Source organism: Solea solea, chromosome 8 (assembly GCF_958295425.1).
Source record: "Solea solea chromosome 8, fSolSol10.1, whole genome shotgun sequence".
NCBI lineage: Eukaryota > Metazoa > Chordata > Actinopteri > Pleuronectiformes > Soleidae > Solea > Solea solea.
Window position 1 is genome coordinate 6,540,695 of NC_081141.1, and position 17,845 is coordinate 6,558,539.

The 17,845-nt window shown below is 42.7% G+C and overlaps 1 protein-coding gene across 2 annotated transcripts in view; it reads left to right on the plus strand.

Annotated features, from left to right (window-relative positions):
* The first annotated feature begins 1,489 nt into the window (after positions 1-1,489).
* The window catches only part of cux2b (cut-like homeobox 2b), a 101,411-nt gene continuing 85,055 nt past the window's right edge, over positions 1,490-17,845 (plus strand). The window contains exon 1 of one of the 2 annotated variants that reach the window (XM_058635773.1): positions 1,490-1,937. In XM_058635773.1, the coding sequence (XP_058491756.1) occupies positions 1,875-1,937 (63 nt within the window). In that variant the 5' untranslated portion in view covers positions 1,490-1,874. The remainder of the gene's footprint in view (positions 1,938-17,845) is intronic. The other variant, XM_058635775.1, reaches the window with a different exon arrangement.

The following is a 17,845-nucleotide window of genomic DNA, read 5'->3' on the forward strand; positions in this document are numbered from 1 at the left end:
CTGACGTGTGTATAACTGCAGTCGTCCAGTGTTGATATTTCGTCGGTATTCAATCATTAAATCAATTCACTTGACTTAACCATTGCTTTCACTCATATATTTTAACAAGACGCATCTTTAATTTCAAATTGTAGCTGTGGTTTGTTTCTTTATTTCATTTGTAAGCTTCTTTATTGTGTATTTTAGATTATTTGACTGAGGTTTAATTCTGGTCGAGTCCATTAAAGCAGTAAAAATAAACAAAAACTATCTTTTATGGCCCAATTGTGAAAGCAGGTTTCCACTGCTGTCGCTGTCATATTTGAGTCCAGCATTTTAGCCTCAGCCTCGAGCCATAAATGAAATGCAATAAGCAAAAACTTTAATAGTCTTCCTTCCCGTTCCCCTTAGGTTTTTGTTTGTGGCACAGGGAAATGTCATTGTTTCCCCAAAGGTGCTAAGAATATGGACTCGTGAGGATATTATTCTCTGCCTGGGACTGATTTTCATGAGGGATACCATGATGGAGGCGTCAGGAGGAGAGCAACGTGGACTAAAACACTCGTGTTGACGGTTACCTTCACCCCGCTGATAATGGTGTAATAAATGGAGCAAATCACACAGTGCTCATCTGCACACACGCTGTATAACCTTGCTCCAAAGACTGTGGTGTCAGCAGGGGGAGCACCTGGCACTTGTGCTGCTGCAGCAGCAGCAGCAGCAGCAGCCTCCACATGTGCTCCCTGACCACAGGAACCACTTCTTCTTAACTATGAGTAAAGAGCAACATCATGTTTTTGTCAAGTCGGACAAAATATGTTCCGAGTTAAATCTGCAGAGAAAGTCATTTATTTATCTATACAGACATACTTTTTTTATTATCATTTTACATTCGACGTAAATGCACAAATACTGTGAAATCAACATAGTCACACAGGTGTGGATTTCTACTAATAAATCCATGCAACTATACATAATCATAACACATTATAACTATAAATGACAGGAGTGACACCTGGTGTGATCTTCTTCAAGATCTTCACATAATATTGTGCATTAATAACATAAAATATACAGACAAATATAGTCACTTGATTCATTTCATGTGAAATTCAATATTCCGGGAACACAGAACAGGCATGAGCGTATAAAAGCAGATGACAAAAAAAAGATCATAAAACCTGAATAAATATATAAAAAAGCACACGCTTAAAGAACTATTGGATTTTTCACTTCATTAGAATACCTATTTCTGTTAATATATGTATATAATATTGTATGTAGATTGTTCCAATAATACAATCTCTTTCAAAATATATTACATAAAATGTAATAGATAAAAAAACCAATAACACTTAAAAATATGTTAAAAATATAAATGTAAAAGTAAGAATTATAAAAGTGTGTAATTGTGACAGGGTTTAAAAGAAAAAAAAAAGTAGGCATGGCTTAATTTCCCTCAACTCCACTAATCTATCAACACATCATCTCTTTTCCCTTTTCCAGACGCTATCGATCAAACTGGGACGTTTACGTCAGTATCGATAACTTTGCCAAAGCCAAATCAAGTGCAATCGTCCACGAGCCACAGCCGCGGATTCACTTTGCTCTTTTTACTTTGACCAGAAAAAAAAGAAAAGAAAACATCGTCTATTTCTTATTCCTCCTCCTCCTCATCCTCCTCCTCCTCCTTCTTATTCTTCTTCTTACTTCTACAAACATGTTGTCGGACTTGTCAAACATTTCCGTGGACTTTCGTGCAGCGTGAACTCGCTGCTGTTTTCTTTTTTTTTTTTTTTTAAAGTGGGTCCGCTGGTGGTGAAACGTTGGGGGGAAAAATCCAGCCCACGTATTTATTGCAGCCGCTGAAAAAAATCTCCTCAATATCCCCCAAGATGGCCGCCGATGTAGGATCGATGTTTGAATATTGGAAGAAATTTGATCTACGGCGGCTCCAGGTTAGTGCAATTCTCACCGTTTCTCGCCCTCTTCTTGCAGCGGGGAGACTCCGCACTGTGTGCCCGCCTGTGTGTCGCTTGTTTCGGGTAAGCGTGAAGGCGAGAGCCGGCGCTGTTTGCATTGATAGTTATTAGAAATTGATCCCCGTTCTGCCTTTGTTCAGTTCAATCATTGATCAGCAGCAGCAGCAGCAGCGGCAGCGGCGGCGGCGGCAGCAGCAGCAGTTTCCAGCCTCGCTGATCTGGGATCAGCACCGCGGACAGCACTGCTGTGTTTATCTGCTGTTTATCGTTCAAACGCCGTGGTTTTCTCACGTACGGAAACTTTTAATTTCCCCTGCTCGTGGACGTAGCTGTAACTTTTTTTTTTCCCACCCGGCGTAAATGTTTTATGCGGTTTGTGTCGACGGCTGCGTTTGTGCTGCATCTGTCAGTAGGCTTCAGTCCAAATTATTATTATTATTATTATTGTTATTATTATTATTGTTGTTGTGTTGTAGTTTTATTTTCTCTTCTTGACACAAAAAGGCTGTGCATGTGTCATTTGTGATGTGGAAAGTTTATTTAGTGCACATTAGTCGTTGTGTTACGGTGAAAAGGTTCCGTGTTGTGTGGACTGTTTATCCGTGGACACGCCGTGGTTGTTAGTGTTGTGTACATGTCACCGTGGTGTAGTTTGTTAGTATCGCAGCCATAATGTCAGCTATTTATACATATAGACATATATATATATATATACACTCAGGGGGCACTTTATTAGGCACACCTGCTAGTACCGGGTTGGATTCCCTTTAGCCTTCACAACTGCATTAATTCGTCGTGTCATCGATTTAAAAAGGTGCTCCTGCTCCACTACATCCATGCAAGGTGCGCTTTTATTGCATTGGAGGTGCGTTGACTGTGTGTGGAGGCCATTTGAGTGACAGTACACTCACTGTCATCAAGTTGAAGGAACTAGTTTTGGGGTAAATTTGAGCTTTTTTTGTGGAAGTAGTCTTCAGAAGACAGGACACTGTGGTCATAAAGCGATGGACATGGTCAGTACACAAACAATGCTCAGTTGGTTCTAAAAAGTGTGTCAAGAAAACACCTCCACCAGCAGCAGCAGCCTGCACAGCTGACACAAGGCAGAATGGATCCATGCTTTCATGTCCAAATTCTGACCCTACCGTTCAAAATGTACAGCAGAAATCCAGAATTATCTGCCAATTCCTGTTCGTAACTGTCTCCGTAGTCTCCGTGCTCTTGCTGAAGCCCCCTGCTGCTTCAAGGTTCCACGTGTATCTTACTTGTAACAAGTGCTTATTTGAGTCACTATTTAGAACCAGTCTGGCCATTCTCATCTGACCTCCGGCAAGTGGCGTTCACTGGATATTTTCTTTAATTTGGACTATTGTTCTAGAGATGGTTGTGTGTCAACTTTCTTGCCCCATTCTAAAATAGCTTTTCTAGCTGCTGCCGTGTGGTTGCTGATGAGATGTTTTCAATAAGGAGCAATTAAACATCTGTACCTAATAAAGTGGCTGGTGAGCATGTCACATTATATAGCCTGAAGCTTCACGTGCAGAAAGTTGTGTTTGTGAAGCCCAACGCTGACAGCCAAGGCTGCGCGGTTATGCTCCTGAAAGCAAGCATGTTGAAATAAGGTTTGGAACGCCTGCTGAAGCCGCAGAAGGCTGCTCCTGCTCGGCCGACAGAGCAGAGCCGAGCAGAGGAGGGGGGCGTCTGTGTAATTGTATTCCCCGCTAATGTTTGTAAATCAGCCTCGGCCGGCGCAAGGGCACTGTCTCTGCTGCCTGACTGATGTTCTGTAACATGAGAAATGACAGGAGCATGGCAGCCTGGGCTCCTCGGAAAAGCCTACGGAGGAGGAGGAGGAGGAGGAGGAGGAGGAGGAGAAATCAGATCTGGTGGCTCTCGCTCGTCTCGAAGTACTGTCCAGCTCTGGACCTCGGTCTCATGCAGGCTGAGAGGGAGGGAAGGGGGCTATTGTTGTCGCTGATGCGGCTTTATGTGGCATCCTCTCTGCAGGCTCCCATTCGGATTCAGCCCGGCTCCACTGGACCGTGTAACATTTCTGATAGATGTGTGCGTTCAAGGTTTTCCATTAAACGTGACGGACTAACCTGGGAGCTCCAGCTCTGAACTGGCTGAGTCATTACCTAGTGTCATGAACAGGAATGTAGTGGTTTGATACTGATAATAATGTTTCATTTATCAACATTAAAAAAGAGCAGTCGCCAGTGTCTAATTATTACACAGCCACTGATGTTGTTATTAATGTGTTTGTTCCTTTAAATCCTTTATTTTCCTGTCTAATGGATCAGTTTGACCCATTTCTACCAAGCAGTGCAGTTCGGTTAAGTTGGTACATGATGCAAAATATCTGCGTTTCGGCTGTCAAAAGTTGTGACGGGTACCAAAGTAACGTCCTTCTGTCGGGTTACCTGGCACGATGGCGTGGCACCTAAAGGGGCGGAGCCAGACACACTGCGCACAGTTGATTGGTCGACACAGATTTGTCACTTCTGGTTAGTTTGAAACTAACAGGGTAGTTTGAAAGATGTCGATCAGTGTTTCTCAAACCTGGAAATGATGATTGAAGTTTTAATATATGGAGTAAAAATGATCAGATTTTGAATCAAACCGATTAATCGATTATCAAAATCGATTATTTAATAGATTCATTTAGTATTGCTAGTGTGCCCTCATGTAGCAGAAAGGATGTCTTCGGTCATTTGTATTGTAATCTTCCTCTGTCTGCTTTGCCTGTTCTGGCTGCGATGAAAATCCAATTTTTATGGACAATATTTTCAGTTTCTGGGAATAACTGTGACACACGGGATTTTTTATTTTATCATATAAATAAAAAAACAGCTAAATGTATGGAAATAAATTCAGCATCATAATTTGGCCATTGGCTGCTCACCCATCACAGATCGACCTGGACTACATTCAGAGCTCTGTTTTGATGCTCATCACTTTACACATTTGACACTATGGACTCACGCATGTGACGAAGACGGCGTCTGTGTTCAAAATTCTCCGGCTCTCCTCTGAAATTGAGTTTGTTTGACACTGAAACTGATTACTATTTCACACGGCTTCGCGCGGATCTGATCACATTATCCTATTGACAGCGCCTCTGGTAAATATTCTCACAAGCTGCTGGTTGCAAACATGTGTGGAGCTTAAATGTGACACCCTCTGCTACATGTGTCTGAAATCAATTAATTCACTTATTTCTCATTCAGTCATGGTTGGAGCCAGTCTCTGCCAGCGTTGAATCATTACAGCTGCTTCACCACCTAAGCCCGTATATAGAAAACCACTCATACTATATCTGAGGACACCCATGAGCTATTTATTTCAGCAGTTAACACCGGAACGTTTATTTTCTCATTACAAGTTGTTATATCAGGAGACTAGAGTGTGCGGTTTCAGTGTTTGTTGCTGTGGATTTGTGGCTCCGAGTTGAACAGGATGAATAATTCACCTGCAGGCTGATGAAAAGAGGGCAGGGAAAGTGCGAAGCGCTGAGGTGGAGTGACCTTGGTTCCTGCTGGCTGCAGGTCACCTGGCCGATGCTGTGGTAATCATTCACACCAGCCAGATGGCATTTCCGTGGGCGAGCATGAAAAGGACGGGTCAGGGTTTGTCCTGCCAGGTCCTGCCAGGCCCAAAGACAACTCTGGGCCAATACAGTACCTGGAGAGAGATCGCTGCGTCTGTGCAGAGCCAGGTGATCAGAAAGGTGTGGTTAAACCAGGTGGAAATGCAGTTTAATGTTATATTTAATTCCCCTGTCGCTCATTTGTTCCAAATATCCTTTATGTACACACAAAGAAAAGGGATTAGCATATTATCAAAGCAGACCAAAGAGACTTGTGAGTGTTTGGAAAAGTTGGGCACCGTGCCTTTACCACCAGCTACTTAAATCCCTCTTTTGTTTTTTGGTAGCCTTTGCAACGCTGCGCTCATATGGCGGAATAAAGCGCCGCTTATTTGTTGCCTTGTTTCCACACTCTCTTCCATGAATGTAAAAGGCGGCGAGGTTCTAAGATCAGGAACAAAAGCTTTGTGATTGTACTACATTTAGCATGACTCAGTTGCTCTGGTGTCAGCTCTAATCCACAGACACAGACAACAGTATTGCCAAACAGTGAAATTGCTTTGCAGCCTGTGAGCCTGGCTGCCTCCACTGCCAGCCTGTGCTGTTTGCCAGTATCTCTAGATCCTACACACACACACACACACACACACACACCAACCATGCAATCTCAAATTGCCTGTGAAGAATCAGTGTCTGTCTCTGTTCCATTCATGCTTGCGTGTGTTTGTTTGTGTGCTGCTGATATTGTTAATGTCACATGCATCAGTATAATCTCATTGTAGTGGAGAGTAAAGTCGGTCCAGAGTGCCTCACGCCTCCTGTTATTTATCATAATGACTGTATCATTTCATTCACACACCGCAATAGATATAACGGGATCCACTCGGCAGTTTGTGCTATATGTCGTCACTGTCACGTCCTTTTAAGTCCGCTGCAGATTTACGTGCTATGTTTAAAAACGTAAAAGCTGCCACATCATCATAATCAGCCGTGGTGTTAAGTCACATGCGCCTCTCATATAAACATCTCTGCTTTCGTGCTTTCATTATTAGCGCTTGTGTGAATGGATGGGTGGGACGTGTCTGTCACGGTCCCGTATCCTCGGGGTTACCTCTCTCTTCCTTTTGACAGTTACAACAAAGCAAATAAGAAAGAGGGGAGCCTTTACAAGACTATCTGGGCCAAATTGAGATGTGAAATCCAGGAGCCGTAACACCGCGGTGTAAAAACGCAGCGAACATTAGAGAGTGAGAGGAGCGAAACAGACTTCAGCATTAAGCTGTTTAACCTCTGCGTGTAGCATTAGTGGTAGAGACTTCAAAGCGAACGCCTCAGCGTTGGAAGCAGAATGACAAATGGGTTTAGAGACAGCTACGGTGAACGTTCTCACAGGAAGACCAGGCCTGTCATTAATGTCAGCTTAATCACTTTGACCTTCCTTCCAGCAGATTTCCATACCTATCCAATCATTTTGCCGTGGTTGTGCTCATGTTTGCAGATTGCTGTTTGTGCTGCTGTTTGATCAGCGCCACAGTGATGAGTTATTGTCTTTGTCTTTGACTGTATACTTTGAATGTCCTAAATACTGTAATATTCAATGCTCATGCAGGTTTAGTTGTTAGTTTACAAATAAAAACATGTATTGTACAGGTGTCTCTCCGAAATTTGATATTTTAATTCCTTTTAGGCACAAATTCATTTTTTATTTTGCATGTGCCATTTTGTTAGCTGACGAATTGGAATTCTTTAAGTGGAGTTCCTGCTTTAGAAGCAGTGAGGACAGTGATAATGTATGATAATGGTGGATCAGAGGGAGGGCGAGATCACATGTCCTCAGTCCTTCTACTGAGCTGCGTTCACAGCAGCTACTTTCTGTAAAAAGAAAGAAAAATTATTCACAGTATTATTTTTTTTCTCACAGGGACACTGATGTTGCTTTTAAGTGTGAGAACCTCACTAACATCTGGTGGAATAAAACCAAAACGTATACCAGTAGAAATCATTTGGAAACCCATGATTTAATGCTATTGGATACTAGGTAATATTTAGCAGTATTATTTGTATATTTGAATGTTCTAAACTCCATAAAGTGATGCAGGGTTCACAGAGATGTTTCAAAGACCCTGGTAAATTCATCACTTATGCAGGATCTACACATTTACAAGATGCATTCAAGGACCCTCATAAATGTCATCGCTTCTGCACACAAAGTCCGCTGACTAAATGCTTGATGCTGCTGCTGCTGCTGCTGCTGCTGCCACCTTGTGATAATAGATGAACCACAGATTTGTCGTTGTAGAAGAAATATTAGATTTATTTAGTATCTTTTTAATATATTACAAATATATTAAAGCGAATAATCGAACACTCACGCCCATCCCTGTGCTTAGAAATCTGTTAGGCTCAATCCCATTTCACCCATTGCCTTTACTACTTTGCTCAACTCCTCAGTTTTGCACCTTCATTCATTCATGCATGTATAGGATGTCCTAATTCCTGTTGACGTAGAGGGTAGGGGAAGTTTAAGAGCTAGCTAGTCGTTTCTCACACTGCAACGATTATTTTGATTAATCGACTAATTGATTACTACTCAAGTGTTTTTTCAAACTTGATTTTTCAACTTCTTAAATGTGAATATTTCCGGGTTTATTTGCTCCATATCACAAAGAAATGATTTAAACTGATTTCTGACATTTTACAGACCAAAGAAGTTCTCGATTAATAATATTTAATACTAATTATAAAAGAATCAGTGATGAAAATAATTGTTAGTTGCAGCCGTACTAGGTTACTATTAAAAAGCTAACATTGGTTAGCATTTTATGTGAGCTAACCACACCAAAACATGTTTGCAGTCTCTTGTATTTCACTGGTCTGCTGGTATTTCCAAGAAATATTCAGACACATCTCGACTTTGCTGTTGATAGCGTGACGGTAACTCGGTGGTAGTGAGCCGTCTTTTAACTGGAAAGTTGTGGGTTTGATTCCCGGCTCCGCTGTGCCGGCAGCGTGTGACTGGATGAAAGACGAGTGATAGAAAAATGCACCTTGAATCGGTGAATGTACTGTATGTGTAAAGAAGCTTTGAGTGGTCATCAAGACTATAATACATGCAAATACAGACTGTTTACCATATGTCTATATGCCAGGATAGCAGTATAACTGAATGTGTTTTATCTGCTTATGTGATGAAGTTCCTCGCTCTTGAAGGGTGTCCCATTCTGCAGAGCTAGAATTTAAACATTACCCCTTATATGTCAGTTCCAAAGTGTAGGTAAAAATGAGAAATGGCCTTATTATCCTCTGTTTGTCTGCAACACTACCCAACTTGGTTTTGCCATTTTAATGTCTTCTGTTATGTAGCGCGGTGCCAAAAAAAAGCAGTACCTCCGATGTTTGAGCAGGAACGCCCCCTTGGCAGTTGACAGTGCTTCATATTTTTCATAGCAACGCTTTCTCTGATCTGCTGCCCCTAGGCTGGAGCAATTGCTTTGCAGGAGTAAATAACCAGCTTTAACAAAACTTCAGGGACACATTAGTCTGCAGGAGGATGGCTCCATGGTGGTAGGGCTGCCTCTTCTTTCCTCGCACTGAGGCAGGCGGAAGCATCACGAGGAGAGCGGTAATGGCTCATCGGCATGGGTATAAAGCTGCGTCCTCTCTCCCTGCTGACAGCCGCTCCCCTACCTGGCGAGTCCATATTGAGCTGCGTTTCTTCACCGCGGCCTTGGCTGGGTTTGTTTTGACCGTCTGACGCCACTGTGAGCGTACCGGGCACAAGTCTTTTGAGTGTTCCTTTAAGGAATTCAAACAAGTTTTCTGATTTTCTGAAATCATGAAAGCACATCATCATTTCCAGGTTCGAGATTATGAAAATAATCCTTAGTTGCATCCCGAGCCATGCCCATTACTCACTCTGTCTCTCTCTCTCCTTCACTTGTCTCTATTGTACCAGGCCCATGTTCCATAGAGTGGTTGTGGTCTTCTGGTTTGCAGGGTGAGCCCAACCAGGAAGTAAAAATGTAATGACTATCCAGTAGGGGGCGAAAATGAACTCCGTTTGAATGGAAGTCTTTGGGAAAACAAGCCTAGTTCTTGCTTGATTTATGACGTCAGTCAGAGTTAATGGCCTCAGTTGCTCGTTTCATGGTCTTCTTCAGTTTCTTCTTCATTGATCTAAAGCACGGCACATTTGGTTGAACACCAGTGTGATTGACGACTAGTATTTTCCAATAGGTTGCATGTGAAGTCTGACATGGTCATGATCAACAAAGCTGCAAAGCGGGGGTTCCTCTTGCACCTGGAAGACTGTGTCCACTTTTGATGTTGTATACAGTTTCCTGGTGTGTTCTGACGTCGGTTGTCTTGTAGCATGTGTTAGCAAGGTGTGCAGCGTGTTCCCGATCCTGGGCCGCACTCGCGAGATCATCGCTTCACTAACCTTCTCCAGGTCGTCTTTGGGGACCTCCTCCGCTCTCATTATGTGCCACAGCTCAGCGTGTGTTTACCAGGCTGGAGGAATAGTCGTCTTGTGCGTGCCACCCATTTGTGAGTCCCATTAGTCCTCATTTAAGTGGGAAGACAGAAGACCCGGGAAAGACGGCCTCTTGGTGGTCTTTGGAGTATTAAAGCAGCATTTGTTATTACTAAGCAGATGTGCTCTTATTTATCAAAATAATACAAAAGGTGTGTTATAGCAGAGGCAGATGGAACAGGCTTGTTGTGTTAGCCGGTCTTGTCTTTGTGCAGCTGCTACCCCCACACAGTTAATTACTCTCTTATTCATCCCCAACAATGGGAGGGGATGGAATAAATCTGAACCGCGCGCTCTCGCTTCTCCACCACGGAAGGTGCAGACTGGGACCCTAAAGCGAGCGAGTGGCTTCAAGAGGTTCAGTTTATCATTTTTAATGGAGAGGAACAGGAAGTGGAGACATGAAGCTGGGCTCTGTGATTTATACGCCGCCTCAGTCGCGGGGAGAAAAGAGCAAGTCTGTTTCCCTGTCCACACTTGACCGCTCGGATCCGAACATCAGCGAAAACACCAGCTTCTCTGGGGGAGAATTTGCCTTTAGTGACTGTAACGTTTTGGGAAAAAAAAAAAAAAAATCGCCCTTTTCATTTGTTATCAAATATTAATGTGAGCATTTATGTGAACACATATTCACTGGTTTGGAGGAGGAGCAGCAGCATCTCTCCTCTGCCTCCTGCCTCTGTCTGTATATAGTTTTGTTGTTCCCTGAAAAGCTCCGTGATGTCACGCCTCTATTGTCACCTGTTCATTTACTTTCGTAGTGGAGGGCATCGGTGTATTGATTAGGCTTTGCAACTGTGTTAGCAGCTCTGCCGGTGTGTAATATAGGCCCCGAGGCTGTTCTGTTCTTCCGCTCGGTCTCACGAGTGCTTTCCAGACCTTGTAATCTTAATTAAATATGCAACTTTTGATCGCAACAGGGTCACTATTTTTTTTGCATTCAAATGTGGTCACATACTCCCCCGCCTCCTCAGCGGAGAGAAAAAGCTGGTATTTTGAATCTTAATGGAGGAGAAGAGAGAAAAGAACAAAGCGCTGAATTGAGTCTCTCCTTTTTCAATTTCCCTTGTTAGCCTCCTGATGCATTCCCCTCTATAGTTTTTTTTTCCCCCGTTTTTTTTCTAGATGAATTTTATGATATTTTTCTCCCCTCCCCATTACCCCCTCCCACCACCACCCCTTCTCTCACACACACTCCTCGGCAGTTTTCCCCAGACAGGTTCCACAGTGTTTTAGAAGGGATGGATTTAATTGCTCTGTGGGGATTGGTTGGCTGTGCCGGGCTCGGCTGTTTAATTAGTGTACCCTGCCGGGATTGGTTTAATGCTTCATGATCTTGAAATTGTCTGATTGTTCAGCTCTCTGGGGACTCTCCCTGCCTACGTAGGCCAGCAGGTTTAGCTAAACATTGCTCCCGGCTTCTGCTGTATACTGTTGTGCAGCAGGAAGAGTTTGCCTATAAGGAAGGGAAATTTGGTTGTGCGGGGGGACGGGGGGGACGGGGACGGGGGGGTCAACTCTTACGACAAACCAGGGGACATTGATGCAGTGTGGCTACTTGTCCTCTGGGTTTTTCCTGCAGGAGCTCTGCACAGACCTCATAGGAATGTTTACCCTCAGAGTATTTCATCTCAGCGCGACACTATATGGAAATGATCCAACTGATTATTAATGCAGCACCAATATTTAGGCCGTGACACAGTGTTTCTTTATGATACGCAGGCGTGTGATTTATTTTTTTTTGCTGTGCATGTGGTCGTCAGCTGTGTGAATGGATGTCTTTTTAGTTTTAAAGGTGCTCCTGTGTCCGCATGCCTTACACCGACCTGTTTCTGGATGTTTTGGAGCTCTGCTGCTGCGATGAGGCCATCGGGATCATCTCGTGCGGCTTGCTTTGGGGATTACATTTGTGTAAATGGGCCCAGGCTGTGAGTGTGTGTGTGTGTGTGTGTGTGTGTGTGTGTAGCTTCCACAGGATGCCCTTGGTTTGTCTCAGTCTTGGCAGCGACGTTGACCTCAGTAAGAGTAAATGTGCTCTGCATCCGATCCTGAATATGGGACGAGCATGTGTTGTGCCGGCGGCGCAGTCCGGGACAGATGATACCTGAGTTCATTCTGCTTCATCAGACGTATCAAACCCCCTCCGTCAAAGACATAAATCTCCAGTGGATGATAATAAGAACACCTTCCTCTGCTGCTCTGCCTGGACTTTATTATGTTTTTGTTCTCTCAGTGAGTGATGCCTGAGTGTTCGGGTGCAACAATGATTACTTTTTTGTCTGAGAGCTTTCTCCATTAGGAATCCTCCAGGTAGACGCCAGGATCATGTATTCTGCCGTTTGTTGACTGGATCACATGTGCTTCACCCAGGGGGTCATTTTTTATGCCCGTGTTTACTACTGTGTTTACACCATCGTGGACACTTGAGCTGATGCACATCATCACCGGGGCGATGGACCTCATAGCAACTGAGCTGCTCCCAAATGTAGAGTCACACGGTCCTGAGCTTCCTCCCCCGTCTCTCTGGGGGAGTTGCCCTGATTACTGAGTGACTATGCTGGAGTTGAGGGCCCTCTCCAGCTGTTGGGGTTGTTTGTGCAATGATGATAAGGAGTTGTGTAATCAGAGTTTGGGTTGTGTAGACAATCTTTTAATCTCTCTGTTATGAATGTTGTTCAGCTGCTGTTTATTGGTGAATTTTATCTTGGGCTGAAAGATGTGGGGAAAATACCTAATTGTGATTTTTTTTTTTTGAGTTTAGTGTGCACGCTGTGTATAGAATTTTAAACCAGATTAAGATAGCATCAAAATATGACTTACTTTACTCAATGCAAGGAGGAGAATATGGATTGCGTTTTAAATTGACACTGAACAATCAAAACTAGAATTATTGTATTCCAGCCTTTGTGGTTTGCTAATTCCATTTCTTTCCAATTGCAATTAATGACTCATCAGTTGTTCATCCATTTGTCTATGCACCTGTTATTCATTTAACCGTGAAGCTGCGGTGGACTTATTTATTTTTGTTGTTGTTGTTGTTGTTGTTCGGGGTGAGGATCACGGGACGCCTCACGATACACGATACATGGTCCATGATACCGATAATATCACAATACGATATCTATCAGTCAGGTCTGATAGTGTTGCTTGACAGAACAACTACACCATCAATCACCAACGCACTGTAGCTTTAAATGAAAAGTAAGCCAGCAGAATATAATGTGAGGTCTGGCTCTGGTCATAAATGTTGTTTTGGAGATATTAATTGTGCTCTGTTTTTTAAAGGGGGGGGGGGAACCTCAGGTCAATTGTGTATCATGGTTAAAGTCAACAATATTGCTCTTTCGTAAATAAGCCCCAAGACCTAATATTGGAGTGCTGGCTCTCCTTCAAAGATAAAAATATTATTGCTCCCCAGCCCCATCCCCCAATGCCTTTTGGGCAGGGTGTGAGTCCAGCTTCCGTCTAGACGTGCAGCATCATTAACCTGCCGCGACCTCACCCCCCCTGATGAATTCGCTCTCACATCCCCTGCAGCGCAGCGCTTGCAGCCCTTCTTTTGTCCACTGGGAACTGGGGCTCCGTCGGACTGGCTATTAGAGCCACCAGCCTCTACTCACAGGCTTTAATAGGCCAAGTGGCCGGAGCCTCTCTCAGACTGTTGAATAATTCAAACCGTCTGGGCCGTGTCTAGTCCCGGGGCGCAGGGGGAAGTGAACTGGGGAGTTGGGTGCAGGGGGCTGCGTGGAGGTTCAGGGGTTAATAACAGGTCTGCCTCTCTGTGTCAGCAGCTGCTCAGCCCCCCCACCCCCCAGAAAAATGCACACAACCCCACCCCACATATGAAAGAATCCTGTTCAGTTGATTAGATTTTTCAAAATGGATCAATTTTTAATCAGCGGAGCATCTGACTACGGTCAATACCATTGTCGCTGGGAAGACGGTTGCTGGACAGTCGTCTTTATTTACAGGAATGTTTGTTTTTTACTTTATGTAGATGGAGAGACAGGAAACTGTTCGCTCAGATCACCACTGCGCCACTGCAGTGTCCAGGCCGGAGACTGCAGGCCTCTTCATCCTCTGCAACAGCAACACTCGGTCATATTGCCCTTTTTGGAAGATCAGTGGAGAATATTTATTAACATCAGAGCAGGAAGGTGGATTATGTCTTCTCCTGTGTCCAAAGAGACTTCTCTTAACCACTCACATCTGCATAAGTAGTGAGTGGGAGTGAGGAGCCGGCAAACTAGCTGTAATGCTGCCATCAAATTTTCATTGGGCTGTGGGGAGACCCTAACATGTTAAATAATGAGGAGCCCATAAACTTAATGTTCAGAACCTCTCTGGAACTGCTGACGACGTCTAGTTATGACTTGATACGAAGGCAGAATTATGAGGAGATAATCCCTCTTCAGTGCGCACATCTGGTTCTTAAAGACGAAAGAATATTCTTTGCGTGGTCCCACTCCAGAGCCATCTGCAGGGGAAGATCTCGCTGAAGAACCTGCAGACAGTGGAGTGTTTGGGTGACATTTTCAAGACGAGTCTTAGAGATGCTGTAGAAAACCATCATATTTCAACATACGACACCATAAAGATAAATATGGACATCAAATGGAATTGCTCACATTAAAATATATGAATTATAAAAGCAACAGTGCCTCAAAGCAGAAGTATTTGTGAGAGCAGTTGATTTAAAGGCCCAGTGTGTAAAATCTAGGCACAATTCTTTTAATTTGGAAGAATTTAAATAGGATTATAGTTATTTTTTTATTTTTATTTAATAACCTGATTGTATGATTTATTTGAATTAGCCTTTTATGTTTATATCAGGAGCCAGGTCACCACCATGTTTTTACAATCTTTTTGAGTTTTGTTTGAAGGCTACATAAGTTCTTTAACACACTTAGGGAATAATGAGGGGAGCGATCTTCAGCTCCAAAATAACACACTGTACCTTTTAAATATAAATACGGAGCGATATATTGTTTGTTTCACTGAATAATTTCACTGAAGAGAGTTTGATATGAGATTAAAGGTTGTGTACTGAAGTGTGTTAACCATAAAGGCAATGCATACAAATGGTATCAACAATTTGGGAGGGGGGACTGTGAAATAGAGTGCAATCAAATTTCCTCCAAACATTTGTGAAGGTTTTTGAAGTCATTGATGCTGAACCCTGATATTAAGTTGTGATGCTATGGTGCGATGACTTGTGTGTCGATGCATTGATGTCACATGGTGACATATTGGCTTGATATTGATGCTGTGACCTATTTGAGAATTGACTGCGTGACATATTTGTGTATTGACGTTGTGACCTATTGGCATATTGATGTCACATTGACCACTTTTGACTAAAACAGCATCTACACAGTGATTTGGCTGTAAAAGGAAATTGCTCTCCTGGCAAATGGACTGAAGTGTTGTAACATAGAGACAGTAGATGTTCCATTACTGTAAAGACATGGCACATGAGCATGTCATAACAACAATGTGAACCTCTGAAATCATGTTGTTGTGACAGAGCACGTTAGAATCATAGTATACAGGCAGAATGACAACATAACATATGGGCTTCATTACATGCTGAGATAATATTCTGCTTCATTTCTTGTTTAATAGTCCAGTGTTTGTTTACTGGTGTAATTTGATTATGCTACCTGTTTGTATAATGCTTGGATTTGGTCACATGGTGATGCAGTGGCGAGCGTTGTTGCCTCATAGCGAGAAGGTCACTGGTGTGGATCCTGATTCTACCAGTCCAAAAACATGCACGTGAGGTTAATTGGACTGTAGGTATGAATGTTTGTCTCTGTATGTTGACCCTGTGATGGACTGTCGACCTGTCTAGGGTCTACCTATGCCAGCTGGGATTGGCTCCTGTAGACCACAAGTGGAGCATAAAGCTGTAATGGATGGATGGATTTATGGATGGATGGTTTTCGTAGCCATAGAGTTTTAAGGCTCTTAATGTAACTTTTGCCCAAAATAAGTTTGAATGAATACATAATAACCCGGAAAATATCAGAATATATTTGAATATTACTACTACTAAATCAGTCGTCGACTAATTTTACAGCCCTAAAAATGAGTGATAGAAGATGCGCTGCACATGGATGTGCTGTGTGAAACTGTGAGTGAATGTGAGTGAATATTGTGACCATTTACTTTAGGTAAAGTAAATGGTTCTACTTCCTACAACAGCCTGAATTGAAAATTATGTGTTTTGTGTTTTTAAAATGGAAATCAGTGTTGTTTTTGGCAGCCATTCTAGATTTAGTCTTAGTTTTAGTCTTTTGGACTAAAATGCTTATTAGTTTAGTCATATTTTAGTCATTTCTATATGTATAGATAGTTTTAGTCAACGAAAACTCAAAAAGTATGAGTCTAGTTTTAGTAAAAAAAGAAAAGAAGTATAGTCTTAACAATTGCTGTTGGGCAGAAACCTTTAATCTCGGTTTTTGTGTCACACATAAGTGTCACACATAAGTTGTGAAAATGAAATTTCCTCCGCCGGTGATGCGCCGCGACTGACTCTAGGTTGGCCCACCTGACCCGTCTTGAAACGCGGAACACCAAGGAATTTTTAGGTTTTAATTGACAGATTAACGCACAATGAGCAGAAATGTCGTGCGTTTTGAACGTCTCACAGACCACCCACTAACATTTACATCCATTTCCGTCTCGTCAACGAAAACTCACACACGTCTCGTCATGTTTTCGTCATCGAAGATCAATGTTCATTTCGTCACCGTCTCGTTATCGTCATGAAAAAAAGGGGCGTCAACAAAAATAATGACGTCATCGTCATCGTTGATGAAAACAACACTGCTGCAAATAAAGAAGAACTATATCTTTTAGTGTGTCTGTGACCTGCTTGGGAAAGGGAGGAGTCAGTGTAGGTGTCCTTCATTTATTTGCACTAATTCTAATGTATTCCTTGGCTCAGTGGAAATACTTTGGTCGTTAATTGATTTTATTGCGAGTGCAGCATCCTGAAAAAAGTCTTTGATGAAATCAAAAACTCATAAATGGCGATGACCATGTTTATTTGTAAAGAGGCAAATCAGCAAAAATTGAAACCCAAATAGATAATAAATCAATTTAAAGTTCAAATATAATTACATACTGAAGCTTTACCTTTTCTTCGCGTTTGGTGAGCCAGTTTGTTCACGACAGGAGACGAGTGATGATAAAACACGCGTCAGACTTCAGACACGACACAAAATCTCTGTTCGCCGTCTAATCTTCCCTCTCCAGCATCAAACCTATGCGAAAAAGAAGCAATGCTTTCACTAAGGAGTACTGATTTTTGTGCTCACTAATGAAAATTTGTTGAATATCTTTGCTGCAGTGCCATCGGCGTTGTTTTCCTTCTTCGCTCTGTGATTATGGAACTGTACTAACTGGGTGAGGTTTTGAATTCTTAGCTGATTGCCTGCCTCCAGCCACGGCACATTCTCTGCCTTCCACTCTCCAGACCTCTTTCGCCTGATGGCCTGCTTTTCTTTTCTTTTCTTTTCTTTTTTTGTTTTCCTGCTACAGAGGGGATGCAGTGCACTTCATATACAGTTATGCTGAATAGGTGCTGATGTATGTTGAAAACAGTTATGCAGGTGCCTTGTCAAAATGTGCAGTGGATAGGCAGTAACACTGTTCTGTTTAATATGCTATCAATCAGCCGGCGAATTCCCATTAGTACATAAAGTATTATGAGTCTACTCTTCCCCAGACTGTCATGACAGTGCCTGTGTTTCG